Below are 14,483 nucleotides of genomic sequence, written 5' to 3' on the forward strand. Positions count from 1 at the left end.
CCCTAGGGAAAACTGGTGATTACACGTCAATCAAAAGACATGCTTTTTATCCTCGAGGAGTCATGATTTTGGGGTATTTGCAACCCGAAAACAAAGGCATATCTAGTTTTGTTGGTTTGTTGGATCTGTAGTCTGTAATCATTGATATCTGTTTGATCTGTTCATTCATATCACCTGATATCACCCAAATCACGTGCGGTATAGACGTGTTTATATAGGTCGTTTGTATTTTTCATAATTAATACATAAGTCATTTAATTTATTTAATATAATAAGATAATGGATTTCTTAGTACTATTGCACATATTGCATTTAGTATAATGGTGAGTGATAATAGTGTTGGTATATAACCTATTAAATATATGACAACTTGTAATCAAATTTATTACATACACATAAATAAATTGAAATGTTTATAAAAAATGCAAATTTTTTATGCTGATTTTAAAGCTTTCTTTATTGAATGAATTTTTACTAATAATTAATAATGTGTTTTCAGATGAATATTGTGTCAACAGAATTTTCTGCTGATGACTGTAAAAGTTTAGGTTTTAATAAGGCTAATTTACTTTGTTCCACCTGCGAAGAATTCAACAAACGAGAATTAACTGAAATATGGTAAAGGAATATGAATTTAAATAAAGATGACTATTTATAGAAGTGCAAAAAATTTCCATAATGTTTATAGGAACAACTGTAAGGAATGTTGTTTAAAAGATGATGATTATGATACATCCGGATTAAAACGTTATCCACGCGCTATTCTCGAAGTTTGCACATGCAAGTTCGGTGCATATCCACAGATTCAAGGTAAATTTAAATTGGTGAAAAATAAAAAAACTTTCTCTACTAATTATATTGTTTTTAGCTTTCATAAAAAGCAATCGACCAAGCAAATATAAAAATTTACAAATAAAATATGTCAGAGGCTTGGATCCAATAATTAAGTTACTAGACGCAGATAATAAAGTTGAAGACATTCTGGACATACACAAGTGGGATACAGATTCTGTTGATGAATTCTTAGCAACTCATCTTTCTATGGACTGATAATCCTGGTAAACTTAAATGTAAATATTCATATTTTTCTAGGTAATTTATATTTGTACATTAGCCCATTTATTTACATTGATTCTTTTTATTTGAAAAATTTGTTTAAATGTCTGAAATAAAACAATATGTCTCAATACAAAATACTTTGCTTTGTACTGTTTATGTTGTTTATTTTATACATTCTACAATATTATTACAGAATAATCCAATGTTGGAATGAAAACATATTGAGTGATTTACAATACAATATCATTTTTTTTAAGTATTTTAGTAAACAATCATTGTCCTTTATGTTTCTTACACAAATAAGTAATACAAAGAAATAGTGAAAATTATATAACGTATCATTGAGATATATTGCATGGCTGTTACAGCCGACTCTTTCATGGACGCAAATATGTTTTTGGTAAATTAAATGATTTCACAGGAATTATGTTAGATACAAAGACAAGTTGCAATTTTCATAAGGTTTAATATTTAAAATGTCTTATTTGTCAGATAAAAGATCATGTAAAGACAACTTACTACCTTATTACAAAAGAAAGAAATTACAACGTTTTTTAAACTCGATGAAATACGTAATATCTTAATTTTATCGCAAGATACTTTTTAAATTGTCAATAATATATGCCTAACAGGAATGAATCTTACACTAGTTTTATAGCATGGTATTATTTAAAAAACCATTGACACATTTTAATTACTTCATCATTAATATTTCCTGATTATAGATAATTTCAAGACAATTTTAACGATAATACGCGCAGCGTACCTTTCTATTTCCCTTTCTTGATCATTTTCCTTTTCCAGCAAACTGTACACGCTACAATTCACCGCGAGTAATTTTTCATTAAAAAAAACTTTGAATAAGCTTGGATAAAAATTCATAGTAAGTTTCTTCACATTTATCTTTGTACATGAATAGTATCCAGTATCTCCCGTTTCTATATGTAAAAAGATAGCCATACATATTGAGTTATGACACATTTTTTTTTTTTTTTTTCATACATCTTGTCAAAAAGTATAATAAAAAGTTAAATTACTTAAACATCGATGACTTAAAGAGATAAATCTAATGAAACCTAACAATAGATGCAAGATTAAGAGATACAATGATTATATACTACACCCAAGCTTACTCTTTATTCTGGAATAGATATCACTTTATCGTCGTGCTCTTCGGGCTCGAGGACTACCGCGTCCACGTACAAAACCTCTACCACGCGCAGGTTTTATTGGTGGATTTTGTTCCCTATCTACTTTTTGCACAGATTTTTCAATGTCAGTACTGTGTTCTTTTTCTTCTCCGTCATCAATTAAATTACCTATTTCTGCGTCATTATCGTTATCGATATCAGCCCACACTTTATCAACCGGTGTCTTCTTTTCTGGAGTATCAGTAATGTTTGCGAGGATTGTTCACTGGCGCTCTCAATTTCACGAGGTTCTTCCTCTTCAGATTCTGCGTCAGCTTCGAGCGGATCGTATTTCTCATCACCATCAGCTTTCTTCTGCGCATTTGAATCGTCCATACTAGTGTCTGTTTCTTGTTTTATTTCCATGCTATCTTCTTCTTCAGAATTAGTAACTTTACGACGTTTCCAATTTCCGTCGTACTCTTCGTTGTTTTCCTGGCCGCTTTCATTAAGCTAAAAACAAAGAAAAAGTATATTAGAAGTTTCAACATTCATTGCAACACTAAGAAAAGTTTCTTTTTTCTCGTGATTATACCTCAGATTTTTCTGATGGTTTTTGGTTCGGTAGTTTCCGCAGTTGTAGTTAAAGCTTTCACTTCCTGTACGAAATTTCTGTAGTGAGTAATACTACGTAAATGAGCATTCATATCTTCGGGTAGAAGCATAAACCTCCTACATTTTTCACAGTAGAATCCTTGTACAGTCTTTTACTAAGGATTTCCTACATACAAAGAAATAAAATTACGTACAAGTCAAACGTATAAAGAAAAATAAGCGAGGTACGATTATTTACCGATAGAAACTTGATTCTGTCGACAATATTTGTAAGAAGGTATCTTGAACTTCTTTCACTTAAATTCTCAGTAATATCTGTAATATATTCTTGTTCCCCTTCGGCATCTTCTTCCTTTTCATTTTAAGATCAGGACCCACGTCTTTTTCCTCGTCTTCAGCAGTGCGCACTTCAGCTTCTCCTTTGGCAAGTTTTTCTACAAAACAAGACAATATTATTGGAAGGAAAAACGAGATATTTCTTAACAATAGTTACATCTTACGTACCTTTCTTTTTATTTTTTCGCTGGTTCTTCACATTGTACAGCGTTCTTCATGTGCGCGGGAGTTAAACAATGTTCATCATACTCGATACGCGACGGGAATTCTTTCAAGCAAGGGAAACATCTTGGGTGTAAAAATGTTTTTAGTTGCTGATGTTTTTCACTTTTCCTATGCGTTGATAAAGTTCCGTAAAAGTTCAAATCGCACAGTCGTACAATACTCTCGCACGTTAAGATCCACCGAAACCTTATAAGAATAAAAATAAATGTAACGTGTTCATTTGATATGAAATTAGGAAATATCCTTTATACTTACTTTCTTTCCACGACGTTTTGAATTAGTCAAACTAAGTTCACGTTGTTCTTCCGCTACTCTTAATTCGTGTCTCATTAAGTCAACCTTTAATTTATATGATTCGTCTAATTTTTCCATCATCAACTGATGTGCTCGTCCTCGTAAATGATTTTCAAAGGACTAGAAAAAAGGTCAATAGTCAGATGTCTATTGTAATCAGAAGTATGTAAGTAAGCGAAGATAAATACGTACATATCCATCCCACATATGTTTATTGCAGATTGACAGAACATGTGATTCATAGGAGAGACTTCTGCATAACGACTTTCGGGCGTGTCTAGCTTCTGATTCTTGCCGTTCATTTTTGTATCCTTTTCAGTCATACCCGTGGCTTTCCCTGATTCATCTGTCACAGATTTATTTCCTTTTTGTTCTGAATCTTCTTCAGGCTTTTCGTCTCCTTCCTCATTTTATCAACGTCGGTATCTTCAATCTCTTTTTTCTCGTCTTTCCAATCACGTTCGTGTCTTCCGATCTTCAGTCCTCGTCGCTAATATAGAAAACAACACAAAAATTGTGTCACGCTTACTGATATTAAATCTATCGTTGATTTTGTTAAGATAATTCAAATATTCATTTAATATTTTTAGTACAAACATCTTTAACATCAATAACTAAGAGATTACGAATAATATTAAAAGTCAAAAGAAGATAACTCACACTTCTAACAACTGCACAAAAATTTTCCATTTATAATTGTGAACAAATACATTGAATAATGTGTATCAAAAGAACAGCATATGGGACATATTGTATGCGATCATGAAGTAATAGTGTTATAGATTTGTAGATAATTTAATTTAAATTTGAAATGTGAGTTGAGTTTAACCAACAATGGGGAATGAATATATCAAATGTTACTATGCAGACGTATCGTATATAAAATATATATATGTGTGTATATATTTCTTTTTAATCAGACAAGAAAGGGCACAATGCTAATTTTTTAGCAATTATACCGTATGTATGTAAGAAACACCATACATACAGAGATAGGTGAGAGAATGAGACTTACTGAAGTTTGAAGAAACTATTCACAATCACCAGGAGCTTACCTTTTTAAAACAGGTGCTTCTGCTTTTTCATTATCAGAGGTCTTAACGTCCTGCTGTTCCTTTTTGGCAGTCTGATTTTGTTTAGAGGCAGGAATTGGTTTAGAAGATTTATCGTTGCGATGTTGATTTTGGTTTCCATTCATACGTTGATTGCCAGACTGGGGTGCACGAGATTGTTGTGCAGATGGACCACGTCGCCCAGCAGGGCCATCACGGGCGCGATTGCCCATCTAGTCATGTAGGTCAATGACCAAACCGTCATGAGAAGTATCTGATATAATTGCGATTCTTCTCGAATCGAATCTGGTTTTAAAAACCCATTGGGATATTTGAGGGAGAAAAATATTCTACACAATTCGGAAGCAGGACGTATTTATACAGTGTTACAATGAACACCAAAGGTCAGTATTTCCACATTAAAGTGGAAAAGGGAAAGGAAAATAGTAGTAGACCGTTGAAGATGCATTCAATCATCGCATCGTCTAACTTTGTATAGGCAATAATGATCTTGTTGATCATAGTATATATGATATTTATAAAACGCATACTTCTTCCTTTGAACACAGTTCAATAAAGTTCAATGAAAAATAATCAACAAGAAGAAGAAGCTAAATCAATGAAAAATGCAATTTGCAATCAATATTTTTGAATAATATTCTTCCATCAATTTTAGCTGCAATGATGAATAGAAGACTTGGGTTCACCAGAAGTGGACCAAGCCAGAGGAGAAATATATCTGCAAGTCTGTACTGAAATTTTCTACACAAAGCCAACATTAACTTCCACTATTAAAAACGTGAAATTGTATATTGAAATCAATCATACGTCTTGTTATGGTGTTTTCAAATGAAATAACTTTGCGATCGTACTTAATTCATCGACGAAAATCGTGTGCAACAAAACTACTCCAACAATAAGAATTGTTATGTTTAATAACTTCAGAGGATAGCTATATAGTATTGTCATCCATTGACTGAAAACCTATTAGTGAGTCAATCAATGAACATAAGAAAGAAAATTTCTAACTTTCACGATAAGGATTGATGTTGTTGATGTAAAAAAAAAAATATGTGTGGATCAAAGATTGCCTCTAAAATTTCCATTTGAAAAGATCCACGTTTTAAATAAAGATTATAATAGTCATACCTTGTTATATGGTTGCGGTCGTTGATTCTTCATTGGATGCCTAATGGGACGATCATTAAAACGTCCAGAAGAAAAGTTTTGTTGATTTGGAAAGTTTGGACCTGGCCCAGAAAAATTATTGCCAAGGCTGAGAAGCGATGGTACTTGCTAAAAGTACAAAATTCCATTAATAAAATTTGTAACAATCGCAAGTAACAGTTTTAAGAAAAATCTTTTTACCTGTGGCTGTACTTCTTGTTGGGTACGTAACAAATTGGTAAGAAGATTGCTAGCTATGGCTAACTGTGCTTGTGGTGACGCTAAAGACAAATTATTGTTAGGTGTTGGTAAAATTCCTCTACCAGGCATCATCCCACCTTCCCAAGGGTTCATTCCACCGCTTCCGCTGCCTCCACCACCACCTCCTCCTCCTCCTCCGCCCATTCCACCACCCATATTGCCACCCATACCACCCTCCACCGCCGCCCATGTTACCAACTCTGCCTCCACTGCCACCACCACCTCCTCCGCCACCTCCTCGATTACTAAAGCTTCGATTCCCAAAGGGATCACGCTTCATTCCTCGGTTGAAAGACATTTTGACCTAGAATTAAATATAGTCTTAAATATTGTACGATGTTATGCAATAATGTTTCCTATTGTTATCGATATTACTTTAGTAGATCATTTTCAAAATAGCAGTTCAGTTATAATATTTTATTAGTATTTAATCCATATTAAAATTACATTATTTTATTATACAGAATTGAATTTTTACATTGCAAATCTGTAATATGTAAGTGGAACACGAAAGGGCGTCGATTCCGATATGAAAGCTAGAGATTTCTAATATCTCAATGTTTCTACTTAGTAAAAAAAAATAAGCAATTAAGTAAATCAATTTTACATAATCATAAAAATAAATATAATATACGATAAAAGAAATTATTCCTTATTTTTTCAACCGAATGTTTTACATACCAAACGACGCCGTACAATGTGACTAAGTGCTAAGTTTCAAAACGTTTATTATCGCATGAATTTCTATCCATTGTTAAGTTACAATTATACATATAATGTTTTATAATGTTTAGTATGAAATCTTTACTTTAAATTAGACAAAAAGGTAAGGAATTACGTACCGGAAAACGGTATTCTCGACAATACCACACAAAAATGAGACAAAACGGAACGCACAAGGAAATGGAGTCACCAAGCGTCTTCCATAAATTAGAACGAGAAAAGCAGAGTTCTGAATGATCGACACTGTGAAACCAATTCCTGTTTTTTAATTGGTTGAATTTCTGTTGATTTAACTGCATACATATGAATTAGCTCTTAATATATATAATCCTTCATAAAGAAATAATATTATTCAAAGTATCAGAAGTAGTACTGCTATTGTTACCCATGGATTGTTTCATAGTATCATTAAAAAAGAAAATATATTACATACTACTTTGAATCTTTGCAATACTATGCAATAAATAATTTCTATGTAACGATTATTTGAAGCGTTAACCCCCTTTGTTTCTAATTTGCATTAAGCTAATAAATTGAATCCCTTGTTCTAAATACATGCATTCATATACTATATGTAATGACTGCACGCGAAAATTGTAATTAGCAATGATTTACGCTTAAATAAAGAGGAATTCGTAGATCTATGGACTTTCCATCAGGGGTTTCACGGAATTCTACGGAATTTTTAACTCTTACCTACGGACTTTGTAAGTTAAACGTGGTAACACTGTATACAGGTAACGGTGCTACTCCACGTGCAAATCATAAATTATAAACGCGTCTGGGGACATTGTTAACTGTCTTATTTTTCCGGTAATCAAATATTAGAAATGTTTAAACTTTATTGCTAAATTTTTCAACAATTTCACTTAAATATGTTTGTTTAAGCAGAACTGACCAACATTTAAGAAAACTAAAATACATTATATAGTAATCTTCTTGTAGTAAATAATCTATTAGCAATACCCGGTGTTTGTAAAATAAACTAACAACAAGCTTTTTATACATTGCCTTATGTATGTAATATTTTTAGGAATTAATTTGTTTATTTGATGGTGAAACATAATGACAAATCAAAGACCAGTTTCTTGTGGTCTTGACTTCTGTGCTGTACCAGATTTAAGTCAGTGCCTCTTTACAGCAAATTCATCTAAGTAAGTTGTAGAAATGGTTAACAAATACTGTTTCTTCGCTTTATTAACCAAGGAATGATATTTCCAGATATGAATTTATATGCGCTCCACTTGTTCATCCATTATACAAAAGAGAATTTGTGTCTGGTGTTGCAAAGAACCGTTCGGGTCCATTTACCAGACCAGACTTAGTATTGTGCAGCTCTGGTAAGTAAGTTAATTAATGTACAGTAGTTTTGGAATAATATAATTACTCTTTATTTTACAGATTGGAATAATTTAATCATTGGTAAATTATCAGCGCATATTAAGGTTGATTCCAAAAATCCTGTCTTAAGAAAAAACAGTGAAGAAACATTAATTCAGGAACTAACTTTGGCAAGCCATTTAGGTCTGGTTGGAGTTACTTTTAAATTGACAAGAGGAATAGAACACAACGCAAATCTTGCTAGAATTATCTGTGATAAAGTATCAAGCCCTTGTGGCTTACAGGTATACACATAAATAACATTTTATTCACCACAAAGTTCTAACATATGTATCTTTTTTATGTTTTTGTAGGTTTGGATACAAGTACCCATGGAAAATCCAATTAAACAAGCTCATTCCTACAGAGAAGAAGAATATGATTCGGTAGAAAGTCCATGGGAGTGGTGGAATGATTTTAGAGCAATTTGTGATTATGATAGGAAGTTAGGTGTTGCATTAATTGTAAGCCATGATCTTCCAGAACAAGAAGAGGTAATTTAAATATTTTGTATATATATTATTAAGAACATAGAAACTCAGATCTAATGAAGCTTACTCAATTATAAGATTGACAAGTGGCTAGGAGAACCAGTTAAATGTTTGATCTTTCCAACAACATCATTATTACAAATAAAAAAGATTTCCTGTTTTGAGTAAGGCGCACCAAGCATTGGTGAAAAAATTTTCTATGCTAGAAGTACAGTTTGTACTCACAGGAGCAAATAGGCATCAAAATATTAGTTACTATCATGATTATTTGGAATACTTATGGAAGGTTAAAGTTGCATTTATTTTCATAAAATGTTAAGCGACAAAGATTTATTTTAAACAAATCATCTTAATAATGATTTTATGGAGGGATGTCAGATGGGCGGACCGAGTAGAAAGATTCGCGCGTGGTTACGAAGATTATTTACAATGCCCTTTGCAACCACTTATGGATAATCTTGAATCTCAAACGTATGAAATATTTGAAAAAGACCCTGTTAAGTACACACAGTATCAAACAGCTATACATCAAGCGATTCTTAAGATTATGTCCACAGAGGAAGATAAAAGTAGAAAAATGTAATATATACAATGTAAATTATGTAAAATTAACCATAAAAAAATACAAAATCATATTTTGATTCTAGAATAATAATGGTAGTTGGTGCTGAAGAGGACCACTTGTTCACGCATCTCTAAACGCCGCAGAAATGGCGAACCAACAAATCAAAGTATATGCTGTAGAAAAAAATCCTAATGCAGTATTAACGTAAGACTTCGATTGTTTAAAATGTTTTCATTCATTGCTTGCAGTAATTCATTTTATATATAGCTTGCAGGCACTCGAAAGGGATGTCTGGGAGGACAAAGTAACAGTAGTCTCTTGTGATATGAGGGACTGGAAAGCTCCTGAAGAGGCTGATATTTTAGTCTCTGAATTACTTGGTTCTTTTGGTGATAATGAACTCTCCCCAGAATGTTTGGATGGGGTACAACGATTTCTAAAAGGTATACGTTTAATTATATTGAAAATGTTACTTTTTTTTGCTATTAATTATTAAACACCTTGACATCATATTAGACGATGGTATAAGTATACCGTGTTCATATACTTCGTATATTGCCCCTGTGCAATCTTCGAAATTATTCAATGAAGTAAAACAATGTAAAGATAAAGATAAACATCCTTTGGCTCATTTTGAAACATCTTATGTAGTCCATCTTCAAAATAAGTACGATATAGCTAAACCACAACCTTTATTTACATTTAGACATCCAAACAAAGGTTAGTAAGTGAATAATATTTATACATTTATGATTGTAAAATGTAAGTTACCACTATTTTTTATTCTAGACAGTGTTATCGATAATTCCCGATATGAGATAAAAACGTTCGAGGTCCAACAAAATTCTGTATTACATGGTTTTTCCGGGTATTTTGATACAGTTTTATTCAAAGATGTTACGCTAAGCATACAGCCCAGCACGCGTAGTCCTGGAATGTTTAGTTGGTTCCCTATCTTTTTTCCAATTAAGGTAAGACAAATTTTTCTGATAAAAATTGAAAATCACTAATACGTATGATTTATTACTAAAGGAACCAGTACAATTAAAAGCAGGGGACCAAATAATTGTTCATTTTTGGCGTCAATGTAGCTCTAAAAATGTTTGGTATGAATGGTGTATTAGCAAACCTATCGCAGTACCTGTTCATAATCCAAACGGTCGTTCTTATACAATAGGTTTATAGTTTAGTATTTTTATAATTGAATTGTCTCGAAAAAAAAATATAATGTTAAGGTATCTTCGTGACGTTGCTGTGACGAAAATTCTTTTGAAGAATTTTTTTGCAGGAGATAATTATAGTATTTTGTAATTTAAATATTTGTTAGGAATATCATTTTTAATTAATATAAAAATGTTAAATTGTAATTAAAATATCATCAAAATCTAATGTCACACACCAGTATGAATTTGTCAAGATGCATTATGGAGATAGTTCAATAAATGTTCTTAGAATAGAATCTCATGTTTTTGTTTGTGTATTAATCGTATGAACGCCGAGGTCACCGAGACTGTACAACTTTGATAACATAAATTACAAGTTATCTATCAAGTGTGTGTCTGCCACCCTTTTAACCTCACGTGATCTGATCTAAAATTTCAATAACATTATGTGTTCTCTAAAAATTATTAAAAATAAAAGAAAATAGTAATTTCATTTATGTTATACAAATTGAAGCAATGGATAAATTGAATATGTACTATTTAATCGTATATTATGTAGGAATTTTTTATATTTTTCGTATAAAGTTTTCGTATGTATTAACAATTTTTTAGTCAAATAATAAATGATACAATTATTAAATATCGAGCACGTTGCCACACGTGATTGCCTATTAAGCAATTATTCCACAGATATATATACAGATATACATATATTTGTTCCGTATTTGAATTGCCCATGATGAAATATATTTTGCGAGATAACGATAATCGATTGTACAAGAAACATACAGAAATTTCTTAACATTCATTCGAATCGCGCCTTTTCGTTCATATTAAGTACTTACTAGCAGCATACGGAAAATTGATGAACTTGGTTAAAGACGAAATATTTGCGGACATCACAGATACAGTGAGGTTAAACATTTAATTATTTTAAGACACAATAAATTAAACTAAAATGGCAAAAGTAATTGCACGAATGACAAAATACACGGCCAGGGACATTTCCATCTGTTTCAAGAGAAAATTTATTCACATTAACCCTCTACAAAGTTTCGTTTAATGTTTCACGTTCCATCGCTACTACTCGATGTTTGAGAGCGGGTAAGTTTGAAAAAATTATTTGGTTTAGAAATTTAAAACAAATTTGGATATCGTTAACAATGTGCTTACAAATAAGATATTAATTTTAATAATACATTTACTAATATGTTATTATTATTACAAAAAGATTACATCATACATTTATCTGAACTAATGTTTAAATACTTAGTTTGCAAGTTAAATTTTTTATACAGAAGCTTCATTAACATATTTATAAAGGAAATATTTTAATTTTTAGATAGACTGTTCACAAAAAGACACGAATGGATAATAATTGATGGTAAAATAGGTACAGTTGGAATATCCAATTATGCACAGGAATCTTTAGGTGATGTGTTTATGCTCAACTTCCAGATGCTGAAAATGAAATAGAAAAAGAAGGTCAGAATACTTATATTATATATATATATATACAGGGTGTTCGACAACAGGTAGGCAAAATTTTAAGGGGTAATTCTAGGGATCAAAATAAGACGAAAATCAAGAATATCGAAATAGCATTGCGGCTTTGTTTTCCAGTAATAAACGTTTAAAAATTCGAGTAAAAAGCACTTGAAACCTGCAATCCGCCCAGCACCGACGACTGAACGTCTTATAACCAAGAATCCTTGAATAGTAGAAACTTACCTCGTTTTTTTTTATTTCCAATTCTTCCAAATCTGATATTTCATCAGCTGATAATAAACTACATCCCTCGTGCTATTCTGTTTCTCGGCACTGCAGCATTCGGCTTTCTCTTCTTGGTTATGACTGTACCTTCCCTTGCTGACCTGACGTTCAGTCATCGGTGCTGAGCGGATTGCAGGTTTCAAGTGCTTTTTACTCGTATTTTAGATGTTAATTACTGGAAAACAAAGCCGCAAATACTATTTCGATATTCTTGATTTTTCGTCTTATTTGATCCCTAGAATCACCCTTAAAATTTTGCCCACCTGTTGTCGAACACCCTGTATATGCATACGTATTTCGTATAATCAGGAAAGAAAGTTTGCTAACTTTTTATTTAATTGAATTTAATTTTACAGCTGAGTGTGGGGCATTAGAGTCAGTAAAAGCTGCTTCTGAAGTTATATAGTCCTGTCAGTGGAAAAAGTACTAGAAAAAAATGAAGCAGTTGAAAAACACCCCAGTTTAATTAACAGTTCTTGTTATGAAAAGGATGGTTGTTTAAAATAGAGTTAAAAAACCCAGATGAAATTAAGGATCTTATGAATGAAGAATCATATAATTTATATTTGAAATCTGATCCACATTAAATATATTATGTCAGTGCCATGTGTGAAGTTAGTATTGAGTTGCAATTTAATTTTTATTGTTCCTAGTAATTTATCATAAATTAAAAAAATGTGTAAATATTTTCATCTCTTGTAAATCATTACCATTTTTTATGTCACATGCTACTATGTCGACTACGATTGGCATTGCATCGCAGCACTATTAGCGGTGGGAATTGAAATGAAAAATACATTTTACTTTAAAATATTTTTATTTTAAAATTTTCAAAGGTTCAATATTCATATAAATGTAAACTACACTTATATAGCATTTATTTATACACTTTTCTTTATCATGTTCTTTATTTTCTGCTTCAATTGTAGATTGATATATTTCTTGCCATAACAGCTTATTTAAATTTTGTACATCTTCATTTTATAAGAAAAATGATGAATGTACTTTTCTTTATTTTTCACATCTGATATTACAATTAAGGATATATCGTGATAAATTTTATTTACACTGAAGTTATCCATACTAAAAAACACAAACTAGTCTTATAATACCAAAAGGATACAACCTCTACCATTTTCGTTTAAATGTTTCAAATCCCACCGTATTCCACTTAATTCTTGTACAGGTATATTTTCTTCTGTAATTGTTACAATAACAGAAATGTAAAACAATGATGTATCATTAACTAATTATGTTAAATTACAAACCTTTCCTGATCTAATAATTTTTGATCTTTCAAATTTGGCTTACAGTTTTTTTAATTTATTCCTCTGTAATTCTAATAACTGATTTTCTTCTAAAAGTTTGGGTAAACTTTACTTTACCGGACCCAAAATTTTGGGACCTTTTTTTTTTTTTGATTGATAGGTTTTTTTTGTGTAGAATCTGAAAATGCAAGTCTCAACTTTAGGAATTCAGTGGTTAAAAAGTTATAAGCGTGTAACTTTTACATTTTTTAGCGGATTTGCTACGTTACTGTGACGCCATATTGCCTATATGTATAACTGATTGGTTCTCACATGGGCAGTACAGTCTGTTTGTAAATAAATATAAACTTAACTAACTGAGATAGTATCAAATGTACGGTTTGACTGTACCCGCCAAAGTAGTCGGCACCCACATGAATCTGCCTGCAGCTACGACACCGTTCATTGGACAAGAAGTCAATATGGCGTTACAGTACCGTAGCAAATGCGCTAAAAATATCAAATCTTAGATGCTTATAACTTTTGAACCATTGGATTCCTAAAGTTGAGACTTGCATTTTTGGATTCTCCGCATCAAAAACCTATAGATTGAAAAAAAAAAAAGTCCAAATTTTGGGTCCGGTAAAGTAAAGTTCACCCAAAAGTTTTATTTTTTCTGCCTTCGCTTTGCCTTTGAAATAATAATCTTAATTTCTGATTATGAAGAAATAAACAATTATATTGAATATATATAAATAATTACTATATAGTCTAAATGTTTAGATAAATCATGATCTATACTCCAATGCCTGTTGCTCACATTTAAGATTTTCCTTCATTGAAGTTACTTTTATTGTAGTTCCTGGATCTTTATTTCATTTTCTAAAAATCAAAAAGTCTATATTTTCTATTAGTAAAGAGAGATACACACTACCGTTGCGATGAATTACCGTTGCAATCTCTTTTGTTTTTGTTTCACTTCATCAATAAATTTTTTTTGTT

The 14,483-nt window shown here is 31.5% G+C and overlaps 4 protein-coding genes across 4 annotated transcripts; 3 read left to right on the forward strand and 1 right to left on the reverse strand.

Moving 5' to 3' along the window:
- The first annotated feature begins 74 nt into the window (after window positions 1-74).
- LOC114878631 (selenoprotein F) lies at window positions 75-2,075 on the forward strand. Its single transcript, XM_029192660.2, has 5 exons — window positions 75-323; window positions 500-618; window positions 689-810; window positions 869-1,070; window positions 1,253-2,075. The coding sequence occupies exons 1-4, from the start codon at window positions 321-323 to the stop codon at window positions 1,048-1,050; spliced, it is 426 nt and encodes a 141-aa protein (XP_029048493.2). The 5' UTR covers window positions 75-320; the 3' UTR covers window positions 1,051-1,070; window positions 1,253-2,075.
- Window positions 2,003-7,082, reverse strand: LOC114878629 (zinc finger protein on ecdysone puffs). Its single transcript, XM_046285628.1, is given in 20 exon segments — window positions 2,003-2,462; window positions 2,465-2,702; window positions 2,785-2,808; window positions 2,810-2,970; window positions 3,043-3,099; window positions 3,102-3,167; window positions 3,170-3,238; window positions 3,309-3,330; window positions 3,332-3,514; window positions 3,516-3,551; window positions 3,621-3,779; window positions 3,852-3,883; window positions 3,886-4,068; window positions 4,071-4,118; window positions 4,121-4,149; window positions 4,715-4,944; window positions 5,861-6,007; window positions 6,080-6,314; window positions 6,316-6,440; window positions 6,980-7,082. Coding segments are annotated over 19 exon segments (2,286 nt in total). The 5' UTR covers window positions 6,438-6,440; window positions 6,980-7,082; the 3' UTR covers window positions 2,003-2,217.
- Window positions 7,083-7,585: 503 nt separating this feature from the next.
- On the forward strand, window positions 7,586-10,757 carry LOC114878652 (protein arginine N-methyltransferase 5). Its single transcript, XM_029192698.2, is given in 15 exon segments — window positions 7,586-7,675; window positions 7,896-8,016; window positions 8,084-8,202; window positions 8,264-8,487; window positions 8,557-8,736; window positions 8,812-8,882; window positions 8,884-9,019; window positions 9,103-9,123; window positions 9,125-9,312; window positions 9,381-9,400; window positions 9,403-9,502; window positions 9,566-9,741; window positions 9,815-10,018; window positions 10,088-10,269; window positions 10,331-10,757. Coding segments are annotated over 14 exon segments (1,863 nt in total). The 5' UTR covers window positions 7,586-7,675; window positions 7,896-7,927; the 3' UTR covers window positions 10,484-10,757.
- Window positions 10,758-10,844: 87 nt separating this feature from the next.
- LOC114878653 (glycine cleavage system H protein, mitochondrial) lies at window positions 10,845-13,048 on the forward strand. The gene is given in 8 exon segments (XM_029192701.2): window positions 10,845-11,461; window positions 11,463-11,565; window positions 11,804-11,896; window positions 11,899-11,946; window positions 12,591-12,631; window positions 12,633-12,653; window positions 12,655-12,715; window positions 12,718-13,048. Coding segments are annotated over 8 exon segments (513 nt in total). The 5' UTR covers window positions 10,845-11,419; the 3' UTR covers window positions 12,822-13,048.
- The last annotated feature ends 1,435 nt before the right edge of the window (window positions 13,049-14,483 follow it).

Source organism: Osmia bicornis, chromosome 5 (assembly GCF_907164935.1).
Source record: "Osmia bicornis bicornis chromosome 5, iOsmBic2.1, whole genome shotgun sequence".
NCBI lineage: Eukaryota > Metazoa > Arthropoda > Insecta > Hymenoptera > Megachilidae > Osmia > Osmia bicornis.

Coding starts and splice junctions, on each gene's coding strand:
- LOC114878631 (XM_029192660.2), top strand. Junction 619..688: donor CGAGAATTAACTGAAATATG/GTAAAGGAATAT, acceptor TAATGTTTATAG/GAACAACTGTAAGGAATGTT. Junction 811..868: donor TGCATATCCACAGATTCAAG/GTAAATTTAAAT, acceptor TATTGTTTTTAG/CTTTCATAAAAAGCAATCGA.